Source organism: Leptopilina heterotoma, unplaced genomic scaffold (genome assembly GCF_015476425.1).
Source record: "Leptopilina heterotoma isolate Lh14 unplaced genomic scaffold, ASM1547642v1 Lhet_113, whole genome shotgun sequence".
NCBI lineage: Eukaryota > Metazoa > Arthropoda > Insecta > Hymenoptera > Figitidae > Leptopilina > Leptopilina heterotoma.
Window position 1 is genome coordinate 852,795 of NW_025110832.1, and position 17,497 is coordinate 870,291.

At 29.4% G+C, this 17,497-nt stretch overlaps 2 protein-coding genes across 3 annotated transcripts in view; one reads left to right on the plus strand and one right to left on the minus strand.

Moving 5' to 3' along the window:
* The window catches only part of LOC122506185, a 30,746-nt gene extending 24,737 nt beyond the window's left edge, over positions 1 to 6,009 (minus strand). The window contains exon 1 of the mRNA XM_043618236.1: positions 5,411 to 6,009. Coding sequence (XP_043474171.1) covers positions 5,411 to 5,668 — 258 coding nt within the window. The 5' untranslated portion in view covers positions 5,669 to 6,009. The remainder of the gene's footprint in view (positions 1 to 5,410) is intronic.
* Positions 36 to 16,957, plus strand: LOC122506161 (ras GTPase-activating protein 3). Of its 2 annotated transcripts, XM_043618194.1 has the most exons (15): positions 36 to 212; positions 3,190 to 3,310; positions 3,398 to 3,667; positions 3,742 to 3,898; positions 3,991 to 4,178; positions 6,358 to 6,693; positions 6,816 to 7,017; positions 7,118 to 7,336; positions 7,418 to 7,542; positions 7,789 to 7,917; positions 8,931 to 8,939; positions 11,984 to 12,090; positions 12,162 to 12,405; positions 13,669 to 14,010; positions 15,641 to 16,957. In XM_043618194.1, exons 1-15 carry the CDS (start codon positions 158 to 160, stop codon positions 16,179 to 16,181), a joined length of 3,045 nt encoding a protein of 1,014 aa, XP_043474129.1. In that variant the 5' UTR covers positions 36 to 157; the 3' UTR covers positions 16,182 to 16,957. The 2 variants fall into 2 exon arrangements, with proteins under 2 accessions (XP_043474129.1, XP_043474139.1); XM_043618204.1 differs by lacking the exon at positions 8,931 to 8,939 and having other exon boundaries at positions 37 to 212.
* The last annotated feature ends 540 nt before the right edge of the window (positions 16,958 to 17,497 follow it).

The window sequence follows — 17,497 nt, forward strand, 5'->3', positions numbered from 1 at the left end:
ATGATCACGATGGAACAGAATTCCATTCACAGAATGAAAGAACGGCTTGCGTTTCATCCTTTCATTGTGTGTCGCGTGTAGTCAGTTTTGAGTCAGAGTCAGATCATGGTGGTTCAGTTTCTAATGGCAGTATGTGGTGTAGTGTCATGGAGGTAACATGGCCGAGGAGACGCGCCTAGTTCGCGTAGAAGAGAGATTAAAGATTAAAATTGGTATGAAAATACTGCAATTCGAGTTCTTATTCTTATTAAATTCAATGATTCATTCTCTTCATACATTAGTGATAAATAGTGAATTTAAATTGAGTTTGTAAAATAATGTTTTCAAGTGTTTGTTTCGCATCTATTTTCATAAATATAAAGTGTCGCCTATATTTCAACTCCTACGATATTCTCGAATGAAGAAAAAATAAGTCTATATATAGTTTTTATTAAGAGAAGTCATCTTGTGTAGAAATCTTTAGGTGGAGTTTGCAATTGTTTATTTTATTTCATGGAGTGTGAAGTTTTAAATGGAACGCAAGTTACACCGGATTTCCTACCCTGTAATCCATACAAATCAATGCGACTCCAATATGTGGGACATTTCATACGAAGATCACTCATATTTTACATTTTTTTTCTTTTTTACATTTTTTTCTTTATTTCGAATGCTTGGAGTAACTAAATAAATGTGAATTTCAATTCAAAATTGTTTAATACTTTACATATTATTTGTATTAATAATTTTATTGATATAGCAAAATATTATTCGTAGATGAGAAAAATGTTTTTTTATACAAAAGCTTCAAATTTTAAGAAAGGACAATTTTTAATATCTGAAATTCGTATTTAAACTATTTATTAAAAAAAATATTGTTCAAAATTTTGCAAACCTATTATTATGGTATTATTTTTTAACTAAAAATATTCATATTTATTAATTAATGCTGCTTATAGAGCACAATTAATTTCAAATTCTTTAATTTTCATAAAGCATGTAGATCACAATTTTTAGAAAAAGTTTTTGTAAGTGGGTTTAATGTTTTGACTGTCGAATATAACATGTGATCTATTTCAACGCACGCTGCACTGTTACCAATACTCGTTTGACTGTCAACTTCGAAAATTCGTTTCTTAAAAATAAAAATAGTGTTTTCGAAATATTTTTAGTATTAAACAATATACTCAAATCACAAGATTTATAGAATAAAATCGGATTTTATTCATTAAATAAAACAATAAAACCTCTTTATAAATTTGAATTAGTTAAAAATTACCAACTTGGTAGTAAAAAGTCTGCCACTCTTTTAAATTATATTTCTACTAATAAAACATCAGTTAGTAATAAGTAATTATTTGTTAAAGTCACTTTTAGGTTAGGTCAAAATAATTAAAGTTTTTGTCAATTAGATCATTTAGTCAAATTTGACTATTTTATTAGAGATTTAAAGAGCTTGAAATTAAAGATTGTTTTACTTCAAACTGAAATTTTGAACCTATAAACTGTAAAAAATCACACTATCAAAGTAGGTAATAATTGTGTCTATTTATTACCTACTCTGATAGTGGTAAGTTTACAGAAAATTGTAAAATTGTCGCATTAAAAGTATTAAGTTTCCCAAATTTACAGACGTAATTTTGCAGGTTTCTGTAAATTTACAAACCAAAACTGTAAATCTATAGAAAATTTTTTTTACAGTGTAAATAAAATGTAGAACCTTTTTTCTCTATAAAAGTATAGTTTTGGAGCAAGAAAGATATTTAAAAATGGCGGTCTGAAGTTATACTTTATTTAAAACGGATTTTTATTACAATTCAAGCATTTATCGTAAGTTTAAAAGAATCAGCCGGAATTTCGAATATTTTTACTTTAATTTTCACCAAAGGAATTAAAGATTTATTATAACATAATAATATATATACAACAATAGTAAGTGAACTAAGAAATTTTTATGTGACCGTAGGGTGCTGCCCTCTGGCAATGTTTCTTATAGCACTCATTTTGTGTCTTGTTAATAAATGTTTAATTTCTGGGGTGCAAATCATAGTATAAACATTTAAGATTCCGGATAATTTTTTCAATATTGCGATAATTGTCTGAATTTGTGATAAAAATTCGTTCTGACAGACATTTTTAAAGGACTTTCCTGCTCCAACAATTGCCCAAATTTGTTAATGCAAATAAGTTGAAAAGTATTTTAATATTTTCAATTAAGGCTGAGGCCTAAGCCGAAACACAACTGCTTCGCAAATATTTTTTGCGAACGCAAAGCATGAGTTAGAAAAGGACAGAGATATTTATCTATTTAGTATAACTATGTTTCTCCGTGGTCCTATTGAACTATTGGTGAGATACATCTTCGAGAAATTACATTTTGGAAAGTATTTATATTAATAAAAAGTTTACGAAACATTTCATTACAATTGATTACAATGGTAACATGCAAAGTAAATAGGGTCCATGAATTCGTGGCTAGATTGTAGTTATTGGAATAGAAAAAGGTATTTGATATCTTGAAGACAGTCTTGGTATTTCAAATTTTATTTCGCCTAATATATGGACACACAATTTGCAATCTTAATAAGTCGAAGATAAATATCAATCCTGGCAAAATTCATCTTTCTTTTAAGATGTAAAGATCGAACCGCTGACACATAGGCAAGTATTCAGAGTCTTGAAGAGGATAAATACCGTCAAACTATTAAAAATTTTAAAAAACGTTTTTGAATGTATTCAATTTCGTCACAGTATTTGCTAAAATATTGATTCCAGACTTTATCGGCATACTCAACTTTTGAGTGAACGAGAGAGTTAAACAAAGTAAGGATAGTATTAAGTTGTTTAAAGTCTTTGGTATTACGGATAAAAAATCTGTAATGTTCGTGAAAATTTAGATTAGAGTAAAAAATAACACCTGAATCGCAGGTGGAAAATACTCTTTGCAATAGAGTCTGGTTTATAGTGTAATCAAAGAATACTGGGGATTTAGATCTGGAGAAGGTAAGAACGTGAAATTTAGTGAGATTAATTCTTAATTTGTTTAAGACACCAGCTTGATTACAGATCCTAGGTCACTTTTCCAAAATTCCTGTTCTTAAATAGTTAATTTTCACAATTATTAGGAAAAAATAATAAAAAATCTTAATATTTTTAGCAATATTAAGCTATATTATTTATATAATATAAAATTTGATAAATTTTGACCAGGGGAGGCAAAGAATCTTCAAAGTAGGAGCCATGGATCTCCAGGCACAAGAGATGTGTACTGTGCATTGTCATTGGACCAAGAAGAAATATTCCGTACTACAACAATGGCAAGAACACTTAAGTAAGAGTCTCTCGTTTTCTTTTTCTGACAAATTTCCATCAATAACTCAAGTGATAAAAAGAATTTATTCAATAATTTTACTTTCAGTCCATTTTTTGGAGAGGAATTTCAATTCGATGTGCCTAGAAAATTTCGCTACCTGAGCATTTACGTCTTCGATACAGATCGTCATTTAAAACAAGATAAAATTCTAGGTAAAGTAGCGATAAAAAGAGAGGATTTAGCGACTTATCATAATAAAGAACATTGGTTCCCTTTGAGGCCGGTTGACGCTGATTCTGAGGTGCAGGGGAAAGTTCATCTTGAATTCGCTCTGCTACCTCAAGTTGGATGTGATCAACCTAAATTATCAGTCAGGTGATTTTTCACTAAAAGTATCTTTTTAATATATTTTTATTATATAAAAATATATAATCATTTTTTTCTTTTAGAATTATAGAGTGTAGTGAATTAACAATTAAAAATGGAGGCTGTGATCCTTTTGCGACAATTACTGTTATGTACAATAATGGGAAGCAAATACCAAAGCGCACAAAAGTTAAAAAGAAAACCACATCTCCTTATTTCGATGAAACATTTATATTTGACGTAGGTCTTCAATTCGATTAATATTTGGTTGCACAAAAATAATTTCAAGGATGAAGAATTTAAAATATTAATTATTTTCGTGATGTTTACAGCAAGAACTGTCAGAAGCGAAGGAAAAGGATGTTTCTCATTATTCAATAGACAATTGCGAAGTGGGTGAAGTAGTTATTGCTTTGTGGCACACAACATCTGGAATGGGGGAGCAACCTGCATTTTTAGGGGAGGTGCGAGTTACCATAGGATTTTTGCAAAAAGAATCTACCAATTCAACAACCGCATGGTAAGTTTTTTTAGTAGATCATGCCACTGATCAAGTAATTCCCGTGACTCGAAAAAAGCCTTTAATTGAACACACCAATTAGACTAGTACTCAGGGGACGCCTCCGACAAAATTTTTAGTCTTTCCTTTTCTCACCCTGACATACAAGTACATAGTACAAGTCATTTTCTCTGATTTTAATTACTTCATTCATTTATTCATTTAAAATGTGTAAGAAGAATTAGTAGGCGACATAACATTTTTTTGCCCAGGGCAAAAAATTGTTCTTATAGCTCTGCATGTTTCTGCTTTTTTGTTAAGGTGACCTCTGATTGTACGGACATTTTAAAAATTCATTTCGAGATATCGTGAACAAATCCATATCAAGGCTCATATTATGATAGAGCTGATTTATATGAGACCAAGCCCAAAAGATTGGAGTTCTATTAATCAACTGTAGGTCACTTTTACTTACATAGAAAGGTTCATAGTTTCGAGACGAGATGAGAGGTACTCTAAAACTAATCAAGTTTAATAGTGTTGGGCAGTCAAAGAGATACCGGATAATCTTAAATAGAAACATTGCGACCGATATACTACGTCTTTCTTATGTTTCATAATTAAAACGTTGACATAACAATAAATAATCGCAGCCTCTTGGCGGGTATTTGCCGTCTTTTTTAAAAACTAAAAATTTAAGGAAACGCTTCTGAATTTTGTCGACTTGTTCTGAGTATTTTTTAAAATAGGGAGACCATAATTCTGATGCATATTCTGCAGGAGATCGGACCATCGCGTTAAATAGAAGTGTAAATGTTTTAATATTTAAAAAATTTTTTCATGGTCTTAGTAAATAGCCGAGGCATTTATTGAATGTAGAGAGCATTGAGGAAATATAATCATTGACATTAAAGTCATATGTAAAAGTAACCCCTAGGTCACAGGTCGATGTCACTCTGGGAACAAACACGTTATATCAATTAATCGCATAAGTAAAAAGAAAAGGGAAACCTGATTTATTGAACGAAAGGATTTGACATTTGGAATGATTTAAGGGCATTTGAACCATGATGACGTCACAGATTTAAAACTAATGCTTTGCACAAACTGTGACGTCATCAAGGTTCAAATCCCCTTAAAGGGAGTTTGTTATCTGTACACCAGAGTGAGATCGTATGAAGGTGGTCCTGCAAAGTACATTTTTACTAATATTTTTGCAAGTTCTGAACAAATAAACGTAAAATTGTACTCACTTTATACACAATGGTGTCAACGTGGGTGTTAAACTTAAGATTATATGTAAAGTAAACTCTGAGATCTTCAATAACATAGTGTGGGTTATCCACAATATTATATTGAAAATCAATTGCCCCCCTTCTTCTTGTGAAGGTCATCAATCTACATTCTATGGGATTAACATCAAGTGAGTTATTATTGCACCAGTTATAAAAATTGACCACTTCTATGTGTAGATCCTCAGAATTCTGTAAACAATTTAGCATCATCAGCATAAAATAAGAGTCAATTTTTTCAGGATTATTGACGAACTTTTGAAAATCGAAGGTAAAACGCAAGTCATATTAAAAAGAAGTGATCCTAATAACCTCTTAATTTTCATGGTTGCAATGGAGAATTTTTACGACAAACTTTTAGAAGCTCACGTTCGTACAGGTCATGGATGATAAGATGATTTTTTATGCTATAGACAAATGGAAAACTCCAAAAATAGATTCATTTCTGACGGTTTTAATATGAGTTTTGCAGTTTCAAAATTACATGTGCTTGCTTCAAAGCAAACATCTTATGCAATTCTCGATGTCATTTAAACTCATCCTGCTGTAATAAATAAAACATAATTACCAACTGTTTGAATAAACGATTTTATTATTATTATTTGTAGGTTTTTTTATTACATAATATTTAATTTAATTTATAATTAACTAAAATAAGAAATTGAAATACGAAAAAAGTAAAATTATAATCTGTGTTTATTCTAGTGGCCTAAAAATGATCAGGCCAGTAGTCCTTTAACGATTCAAGTTATTCTCCTAATGGCCTAAATTTGCGAAATGCCGAAGTCGATTTTGGCGAATTAAAAAGTGGTTGATACACGTTTCCAATGTTAATAAATATTTGTTATTATGATAATCATAGTGTGGTAAGTGTCAATAAGCCTTAATTTTTGAAATTGCTTTTGTAGGTATTTCTTACAACCCAGATCAGCAAAACATAGACCTAGTAAAATTTCTAACAATTCCACACCTCCGGGAACTCTACCAGGACTGGGATCATTGCGCTTAAAAATACATTACACGGCTGATCATGTATTTTCTTCAGAGATGTATGACAAGTTGCGAAGTCTTTTGCTACAAAGTGTTCATGTCGAACCCATTACGTCTTCGGCAGTTTATATTTTGGGAGAAATCGTGTCGTGTAAAATGGATGCGGCGCAACCTCTTGTTCGCGTTCTAGTTCATCATTGCCAATTAGTTGCAGTCATGAGAGCTCTTGCTAGCCATGAGATATCCAAACTCACGTAAATACTTTTTTAATTCTATTGACCTTAGTTTCATTATTTTTGCTTTCAGAGTTGATATTGTTTTTCACCAACAACTTTTATTTGTTAAAGGCAGTTTAATAATTACTTCTATATTTTAGGGATCCTACTACAATTTTCCGAGGGAACACATTAGTGAGCAAAATGATGGACGAAGGAATGCGCCTTGCAGGCTTGCACTACTTGCACAGCACTCTCAGGCCAGCAATGGAGCAAGTGTTTTCGGAGAAGAAACCATGTGAAATTGATCCAACCAGAATAAAAGATGCAAACACTATTCAAACGAATCTCTCAAATCTAAAGGTACACTATCACTTGTGTTTCCTTTTCTAATCTTAAAAAGTAATGCACCTGTATAATAAACTACCCTGAAAGAATTGGTTTTGTTTTCTTTCTAAAACAGGAGTACGTCGAACGAGTTTTTACGGCGATAACGACTTCTGGAATAAGATGTCCACCTTTAATGTGTGAAATGTTTGCTTGCTTGAGGGAACTTGCCGCTACTCATTTTCCAAGAAATAAAGAAGTGCGCTATTCTGTTATTAGTGGATTCATTTTCCTAAGATTTTTCGCTCCAGCAATTTTGGGTCCTAGATTATTTGATATTACTAACGAACAAATTGTAAGAAATTACTCATTACTTTCAAAAATGTTTTTTAATGCTTTAAGCCGACTTTAATTTACAATCAAATTTCTATTTCAGGATTCACAAACGAATAGAACTTTAACATTAATTTCGAAGACGATACAGAGTCTTGGGAATTTAGTAAGTTGTCGAGGCGAAGCAGGAAGTGTTTGTAAAGAGGAATATATGGAGTGTGTCTACAGGTGTGCATTCATTTTAGTTTTAATCATTTCAGGCCACAAATTTTTTCAACATAACTATAAAACTTTTCCCTTGTGTGTTTTAAAATCTGTCCTAATGTCCTCCATATTGAATCCGCCATTTTGAATTTTAAAAAACTGACATTTTCGCAATTAGCGAGCCCGAAAATCATAAAATAAAAATAAAGTATATATTTTTATAATTAATGCTTTTGGTACTTAACTTTACAACATTTTTTCAACTTACAGAGAATTTTATACTGAAAGACACATTCAAGCAGTCAAACAGTTCCTGGAGTTGATTTCAACTAGTGGAGGTAGCACCATTAGACATCGGACGGTGGTTCATCACGGGCAACCAGTTATGCTAAAAGAAGGGTAAACATTAATTTTTCCTTAAATACATTTCCTAAAGCATTCTTGAACCGCAAACATGGGTGTTTCATGGTCATTTATTTAATGTACCTAAATAATTAAAAAAACATGAAATAATGTTTTTTAACTTAAAAAATCATAACTTGCGTAATTTTTAATATTTGTGCGTAAAAATTTAACTGTATACTTTTCAGTTATAACATTTTTAGGAAAAGATAGTATGATAAAGCTTGTTTCAAAAAAGTATAATTATTTAAAAAAATGAAAAGTCACTTTTACAAACGAAAATAAAACTTTGTGATTCACATTTTAAAATGGCAAAAGGGTTGGCTAATGTCACTCACGGAACATAATTAATGTTGAGTACAAAATGTACCGTCTAATATAGCGCCACATTGAGAAATGAATATTAAAAAAGATGCAGATCTACTTAAAGGGGGATCCTACTTTAGAAGGCCAAAAAATCGAACTTTTTTAAAAAATTTTGTTAAGAAGGCGAATGATATGTTTTTGTACATATTTGAATCATTTGTAAAAAATTTTTGACATGAAATATTAAAAATTGAAGAAGTTAAAATTAATTGTTGACGGCGGTGCACATCTGGACTTAAAAAACAGTGGGCACGATAGAGACCGCAATTCTTATTGGAAACATAAAATTAAAGAAACATTTCAAAGTTAACATATGTACATAGTTTCTAATTGAACCAAGAATAGAAAATATGTACAAAAGCATCTCAGAAAGCGCGGAGGTCTAAGTTATTTTTCTCCTACTTAAAAAAAAAAAATTCTTAAAAAAGCTCTATTTTTAGGCCTTCTAAAGTAGGATCCCCCCTTAAACTTTATATCAAGTTAGGCGCAAAACAGTTTATTCAAAACTATTAGAATGATTTTTATAATATAATAATAGTTCAAGTCTAGTTAGAATACAATTATCATTTTACATTTTTTTAAATAATTGAAAAGAATTTCTCACATAACACAGTATGTTCTGTTCTTGCTCTCAATGCTGAAAGTGATAAAAGGTTCGTATAGACAGTTTACAAAAAAAAAAAGATTATAAATTAGAGACATACTTAGGTCTCTGAAATGCTACTTATTAAAGTAATTTAATTCAGTAATCTGTATAATGTGACTTGGTAAGTTAAAAGCTAGACCTTACGTCTAACATCAAGTTTTTGAGAAAACGTTCTAAAAGTTAACAAGTCGATATTGACATTTTTGCACGTTGATATGGCTTGGGAATCGTTAATAGGGGGTTTTTGAGTTGGCTGATTACGAATCTGGCATCAGATTTTCAAAATTCATAATGGCGCATCTAATATGGCGCAAAAAAAGGAAGAATCAAATGAATTCGCTTAACGGTGTTCGAACAAGAAAAACCTTTAAAAATGGCTGTCAGAACTTATGCTTCATCTGAAATGGATTCCCAGTAAAAAAAAACTAATTCAAATGAATTGAAACGAATTAACATTTTTGGTAGGCTCCAATTCGTATTTGTCACAAAGCGGGATTCACTCAAGCTCTTTGTATATTCAATTGAATTTAATTCAATATGTACCAATTTGTCCAAACGAATTCGCATTCGAAAGAAATGGCCAAGGAATGCATTGAATTCGTGCTAACGAATTGAAAAAAATTAAAGGCTCAAAACTTGTCCAGTGAATTGGTACGGATAGAAGGTTCGGAAGTTCAATACAGTTTCACGAATTCAGGAAAATTGCATCATGGCTCCAATTCGTATTTGTCACAAAGCGGGATTCACGAAAGCTCTTTGTGAATTCTTTTTAATTCATTTCAATTAGTTTTCGTTTACTGGGTTATGTATTATCACAATTGAGACATTTATCGCAATTTTTAAAAAATCAGCCGGAATCTTGAATGGTTGTACTTTCATTTTCTTCCAATAAATTGAATATTTATACATAAATAGAATGATAGGAAGTAAACTAGAACCACACAAGCGAAATATAAACAAATTAGTGCTATTAAAAAATATCTTCAGAGGGCAGCACCCACCGGGTACATAGAAATCTCTTAGTTTACTTCCTATTGTTGCATATGCTAAAAAGTCTTTAATTTCTTAGACTCAAATTAAAGCAAAAATTTTCAAAATTCAGGCTCATTCTTTTTAAATTACTATCAATGTGTCAATTGCGATAAACATTCGTATCAAAAAAAGTATAACTTCTGACCGCCATTTTTAAATACCGTTCTTGATCGAACACCCTTAAAACATTTTGCAAGTTTATCAAATTTACTTGTTACTTGTTACTTGTTACTCGGAAGTTTTTAAGGTCGCCGATTACTAATCTTGGATCAGATTTTTTTCTGATTCGAAATAGTAGATGCAATTGGCGGACAAAATAAAAAAATTGTTCGGATTTTCTTGAAACTCGTTACTCTGCAGTTTTTAGGATTGTTATTGTTCTTGTTCATTTTTACTGTCGCGGTTTTTATTTATTCTTGAAATAGGAAGATCTTTACATGACGCTGTGTATAACCAGCGACCTCAAAAATCTTCGTGTAACGAGTTTCAAGCCAATCCGCTGAATTTTTATTCATTTACTTTGTACAGAGTTTTTTTTACGCTTTTTTAGCCAACTACGTCCATATTTAAAGCACTTTTGTAAAAAATCTATATTAATAAAATCAGACTTCTGTCTGTACATTGCTCCAAGCTTGAAAATTTTTATATATTTTTTCGTTTTGAGACATTAGAATTCAAAAAATGTAAGAAAAAAAATTTCTGTCTGTATATATATATATATATATAATACTCCTTTAATTAATAATGTGCTTATAAACACAGTAGATATTTGCTATTTCAAGAAAAAAAGCATAATTTAAGATTGTATCCTTAAGTGTCCGACTACTAGTGCATTTACCCTATAGAAATGAAAATATTGATGAATAATAATCATTTTCATTCTACTTCCCCAGTAGCACGTAATGTTCCAGTAACATTCGCAACATTAAACAAGTAAAGTGTTTTTTAAGAGTCCAAAAATAATGAAGCTAAATGCAGTAAATGAGAAGAAAAAATGTTCAATTTTAAGAAATTCGGTGTTTCAAATTTTTGATAATTTTAAAAAATTTAAAATTTTTTACCAAAGGGTAAAGACTGTTAAATAAGTACAGTATTTTTGAAAAGCACAAAAATAATAAAGCTAAATGCCACAAAAGAAAAGAAAAAATGTTGAATTTTAAGAAATTCGATTTCTCGAATTTTTGATAATTTTTAATAATTTTAAGTTTTTTACCAAAGGGTGGAGACTATTAAATAAGTAAAGTATTTTTGAAGAGCACAAAAATAATAAAGCTAAATGCCACAAAAGAAAAGGAAAAAATGTTGAATTTTAAGAAATTCGGTTTTTCGAATTTTTGGTAATTTTTAATAATTTTTTATTTTTTGCTAAAGGGTGGAGATTATTCAAATAGTAATATTTTCCTACCGAAATAGCTAATGGTAACTAATTATAATTTTTTTCCGGTTAAATTAAATTCCCGGCTATTTCCTGATTTTCCAGATTGGTAGAAACAGTGCTAAATGCACGGAGAGAAATATCTGGGCTTTTTAGCATGAAGTTCTTCATACTACGATTGCAAGAAACCTATGCGATTTCGGTAAAAGTTTTCTGCAATGTGATTGGTCGGCCCAGGCTCTGGGCGTGGCCTAATAGCCAGTTGCAAGGGACTAATACCGAAAAAGCATAGGATTCTTGCAATCGCAGTATACTTTCTTGCAGTTATAGTATACTAACATTTCATACTTTTAAAATACAAAGCATTCATGCTATAAACAATTGATTTTTCTCTCCGTGTGTATTGGTAGAAACTAAAACCCGTCGAAGACGGGTACAACAGCTAGTATTTAATAAAGCTAGAGGTGCGCTGTTTATTTAATTGTGAAAAGCACATCATCTATAATAATCACTGAAAAGGTGGAAATTGATTTTTTCGTACCTAAGGTCCCTATTAACTTGCCAGGTCACAATATAAAAGTGGTGAATTATCAATTTATACTTTACGTGTTGAAATAATGAAAAATAATTCTAATTTGTTACAGTATAATGATTAAGAGAGCACAAGGTAGAAAACGCTTTGGACGTAAGAATTTTAAACAAAGATATTTTAGACTGACTACCGAAGATTTAACATACTCAAAAACAAAAGGTAATTAAAGTTTATTTTTTATCTTTTTTATTTGTTTTTAACTATAAAATTTTACGTAATGATTGTTACAGGCAAAGAACCTTTGTGTAGAATATCTTTAGAAGAGATTTTGGCTGTAGAGAGGTTAAATGAGAATTCATTCAAAATGAAAAATATGTTTCAAATTGTACAAAGGCAAAGAGCTCTTTATATTCAAGCCAGTAATTGTGTGGAAGAGAAGGATTGGATTGATATACTCACAAAAATCTGTCATACGAATAGTAATAGATTAGAAAGATATCATCCCAGCGCTTACATCAATGGTCATTGGCTATGGTACGTAGCATAATTGTTTACTTAATATATGTGGACGTCCACATGAAAAGGGCCCATTTTGGCACTATTGGAGTTATCTATATGGGCATATTCCTGGCAAAATTTGGAAAATTTTGAGTGGTCTTAGAACTTTTTTGGTTAAAAATTCGCTGAGTTACGGAATTTCAAAGTTTAGAACGCCAAAAACCTCATTTCGAGAAAAACGGAATTAAAGATTGCGATATCAACTAATTGTTGTATCTCTGGTTCTTCTTATGGAAGTTATTCCAGATAAGAATTGTTTCCAGTTCAGGGCACCTTGAAGATGTAAAACCAACAGGTTTTAAATTTTTAAAACCATCCCCCCTCTTAATTTTTAAAAATTTCGTACTTAAGTACTAAAAATCGACAATATGGGCCCTTTTCTAAAAAGGAGAATTTTTCTATTAAAAAACCATTTTTTACAAGATTAATGATTAGGTACAATTTTATTGTGTAATTTGAAGAAAAAGAATAGATATTACACTTATTAAAACATTTTTGACAGTCTCTATTATGAAAAAAATGACGCAATATCCAAATTTTCATTTCGACAATTACGAAAAAAAGACTCTAACATCAATATCTCTAGTTCTTTTGGGAAGTTATTCAGATACGAATTTTTTACAGTCCAGGGTACCTAAAAGATTAAAAACCAGTAGGTTTTAAATTTTTAAAACCATCCGCCCCCTCTTAATTTTGAAAATACGAAAAACCGACAATATGGGCCCTTTTCTAAAAAGGAGAATTTTTCTATTAAAAAAACCATTTTTTTACAAGATTAATGATTAGGTACAATTTTATTGTGTCATTTGAAGAAAAAGAATAGATATTACACTTATTAAAAATTTTTTGACAGTCTCTATTATGAGAAAATTGACGCAATATCCAAATTTTCATTTCGACAATTACGAAAAAAAGACTCTAACATCAATATCTCTAGTTCTTTTGGGAAGTTATTCAGATACGAATTTTTTACAGTCCAGGACACCCTAAAGATGAAAAATCAAGAGGTTTTAAATTTTTCCACACCACCTTTTTTAAAATACGGATTACTTTTGCAAATGACCGACAATATGGGCCCTTTTCATGTGGACGTCCACATATTATATTAAATTTTTTTTCATTAAGATTAAATTAAAGTGTAGACACTTTAATTTATATTTCTAAACTTAAAATATTCGTCTACATTTATTTTAATTTTAAAATTAATAATTATTTTTTCTATCTATTTCTACATGACAGTTGTCGAGCTGCAACGGAAGGAGCCCTGGGATGTAGTCAAGTATCTCCAGGATTTGAAGCTGGATTACGAATGGTTTTGGATCCTGACCGTGATTTGCAAAGAATTCACTCTCTAATCTTTGCAAATATGACGCGATTGGAGACGTTGATGAGTGCATGTGAATGTCAAGCTGTTTATGGGGCCAGTGAAATGTGTGTGTTACCTAATGGAGGATCGCCAATAGAAGACGTTCCATCTTGCTTCAAAACTTTGATTGCACTTAGGGATGCAACAATTGCTCTGCAGTGTGAACACAGATCCTACTTTAGAAAATTAGCACGAGACACGAAATACGGAAGCAAGTGAGTACAAGATTGCAGACTTCGCACTCGATAATTAATTTTAAAAAATTGGCAAAAAGTAGCTCTCGCAAAATTAAATTTGACGACCAAAAAAACATGTTTTATAGACACTTGACAAAACTGACAAAAATTCCATTCCATATTTTTTATTGTCCTGACTCTTTTCCTAATTCTCATCAAAAATATTTACTTCTTTCTTATCCTGCTAATAAATTCAATTCCTGCAACGAATTTAAATATTTTAAAAATAATTTAATTCTTGCGAAAAATTTTATAAAAATTTTTAAATAATCCATTTCTTTCGACTTATTTTTATGCAAATTCTAAATTAAATAATTGAATTCCTGAGAAATTTTTATTATTCATGAAAAAATTTAATTCCTACAAAGATGTTTACACAAAATTTATTAAATAATTGAATTCTGATTAGAAATTTTATGAAAATAAAAGATATCGAAAATAATTGAATTGCGAAAAGTTTTTATAAATAATTAAATTTTACAAAGAATTCTAGTAAAGTTTTTGAAAGTAATTAATTGAATGTCTGTGTGGTATTTTATTAAATTTTTTTTAATAATAATTGAATTCCTAAAAAGCATTTTATTATTAATGAAAATAATTGAATTCTTGAGAACGATTTTATTAGAATTTTTTAAAATAATTTAATTTCCAAGAAGAAATTTTTTACTTTTAAAAATAATTGAATTCTTGTGATGAATATTGTTATTTATAAAAATAATTGAATTTTGCAAAGAATTCTATTAAAATGACTCAAAATAATTGAATTTTTGGGAATAATTCTGTTATTTATCGACATAATTGAATTCTTTAGAAGAATTGTTTATGTAAATAATTGAAATCTCGGGAAAAATTTTATTAAAATCTAAAAGAATAATTGAATTATTTCAAAAAAATTAAATTAAAATTGTATTTAAAAGAATTGAATTCTTCCAAAGAATTTTAAACAAACATTTTTTTAAATAATTGATGTTTTCGAGGAATTGAAATTAAATTTTTAAGAATAATTACATTTTTTGAGCAGTTCCTGTAAAATTGTATTAAAAATAATTTAAATCCTGCGATGAATTTTATTATTTATGAAAATAATTGAATTATTTCGAAAAATTTTATTAAAATATTTCAAAAGAATTGAATTTCTTGGAAAATTTTTGTTATTTTTGAAAATAATTGAATTCTTTATAAGAATTTTGTAAGTAATTAATTTTTTCGAAATATAATAAATATTATGAAAATTTTACTTTAAATAATAATTGAATTCCTGTGGAAATTATATTTATAAAAATAATTTAATTTTGGATAAATTTTATCAATATTTTTACAATAATTGAATTTTTTTGCGAAATTTTATGAAAATACTAGATATTGAAAATAATTGAATCGTGTTAAAGAATTTGAAATAGAAATAGTAACTTTTAGTGGCTGAAATCTAAAAAAGTACCCAAATGGTAGCATATACTTGATGAGTGCGAAGCCTGAGATTAACAATTTGCAAATGCTTATTCCTGATTCCAAATTTAATTATTCCTTATACTTATTCCAAAAATTGGTCAAAACAGAATTCTCAAAATGAAAGTTTTTGCCTTGCAATAATTTCTCTTAATTTTTCCAGACAAGCGCCGATCGGTGACGACAACTATCTTCATTTAGCCGCTAAGGCAGGACTAAAGAATCAGCTAGTAAAGAGTGGATACGAAATTGATAGTTTCAATCATCGAATAGACTTGGAACACCTGCACGATGACAGTTTATCTCCACGGTTTGCAGAAAGAGGACAAGACCAATCGTACACAGAGTGTTTAAACTCCGATTTAATAAAACGTCGGTACGATATTGAGAATAACATATTAAAAAGGTACGAATGCAATAAGTCAAATTCTCTAAGGAGTATTCAGAACGATCTCAAAAAATTCGATTATAGTTTGAAAAAATCTTTACGATCTGATGGGTCTGAGAGAAGTGAAAACGAAAATCTCGAGAATCATAGGTTAGACCATTCTAGTATGTTGTCGACTGATAGAATTAACTTATCCGATACATTATCGAAAAATTTAAATAACCATGATTGTGCAAAAAAATTGGATAAGGAAGTATTAACAAGACGAATAAAAGATGTCTCTTGCAATTCCGTAAGCGATAGAAGAGATCATTGAGAATTTCTCTTGCAATTGTTACACGTATATTGTTAGTAAATTTTTTTCATTTTAATCGTATGGTTTAAAAGGAAAATTTTAATTCAGTATTTATCTCTGCAAACTATAAACATTAATTTTTAATAATGTATTTTTTTAAAAATATATATCATTTTAATAACAACAATTTTTATAAATTTAATATTTTTATAATTCAAAATTTTTATTTAGAAATAGTTTTTCTAAAATTTTTTTGCACAATTATTATTTTTTACGTTAAGAACATTTGATATATCAACTAACAAATGTCACAATAAATAAACAAAACAGCTTCCTAAGGTCACATAAATAATGTAATTTATTTTTTACAAAAATCATTTTTCTAATTGAAAATTTTCATATTTTGAATAATTTCAACTTTATGATGAGTAACACCTGTTTTTTTAAATGTTATGTAACAATTAATGTGAAATATAATTTTTAACGCATTATAGGCACAGTGATAACGTAGTAAGTAGTAAAAGTGTATCGTCCTTATCCGGCATTACGTAACTATGTATATTGCACCACTGTTTCATAAATTGTAAAATCTTACTTATTACTGACAATCATATAAAATATATGTTATCATTTTTACGCAACGTTTAGCAACTGTAACAATTTAAAGTAAGTTTTCTTTTTTTAAAACCAGATGTTATTGAATGTTAATTATATATCAATAATATGAATTTTCTAATTAATTCTTTGTTAATATATGTAATGAAAATAAATAATACCAGACTGATTAAATAACTCTATTATTAAGTATTATATGTTTAATTAGGCAAAAAACTTTTAATTTAAGGTGCTTTATTACCCGATTCCACGTTAATAGAGGCTTATTAGAAGTTTGCATTTTAACCAACAAATTCGTTTTTGCAAATCTGCTTCCATGGAAGCAGATTTTTTAAACATGAATAAAATTAGAAAGCAGCTCGTTCTCCATCGCCAAAATTTGACAGGATGTAAAAGAAGCTCAAACTTAAATATTAAGAGCGAAATTGGATTTTTTCGGTTTGCACCTGAGGAGATATTTGTGATTAAAATATCCGAGAAGCATGAAAGACTCAATATTAAAGGTAAACTTTTTCACATTTCTATATCAGGGTTGCTACAGAACCTGGAAAACCTGGAAAAGTCAGGGATTTTTTAAAAAAAGGTCTGGAATACCTGGAAATGTCATGGAAATTTGAAATGCCTGGAATTTTATTCCACTTAATATTTTTCACTACATTTTTTCTTTTAAAAAATGATGTCCTGGAATTCCTGGAAATGTCCTGAAATATCCTTGAATTTTC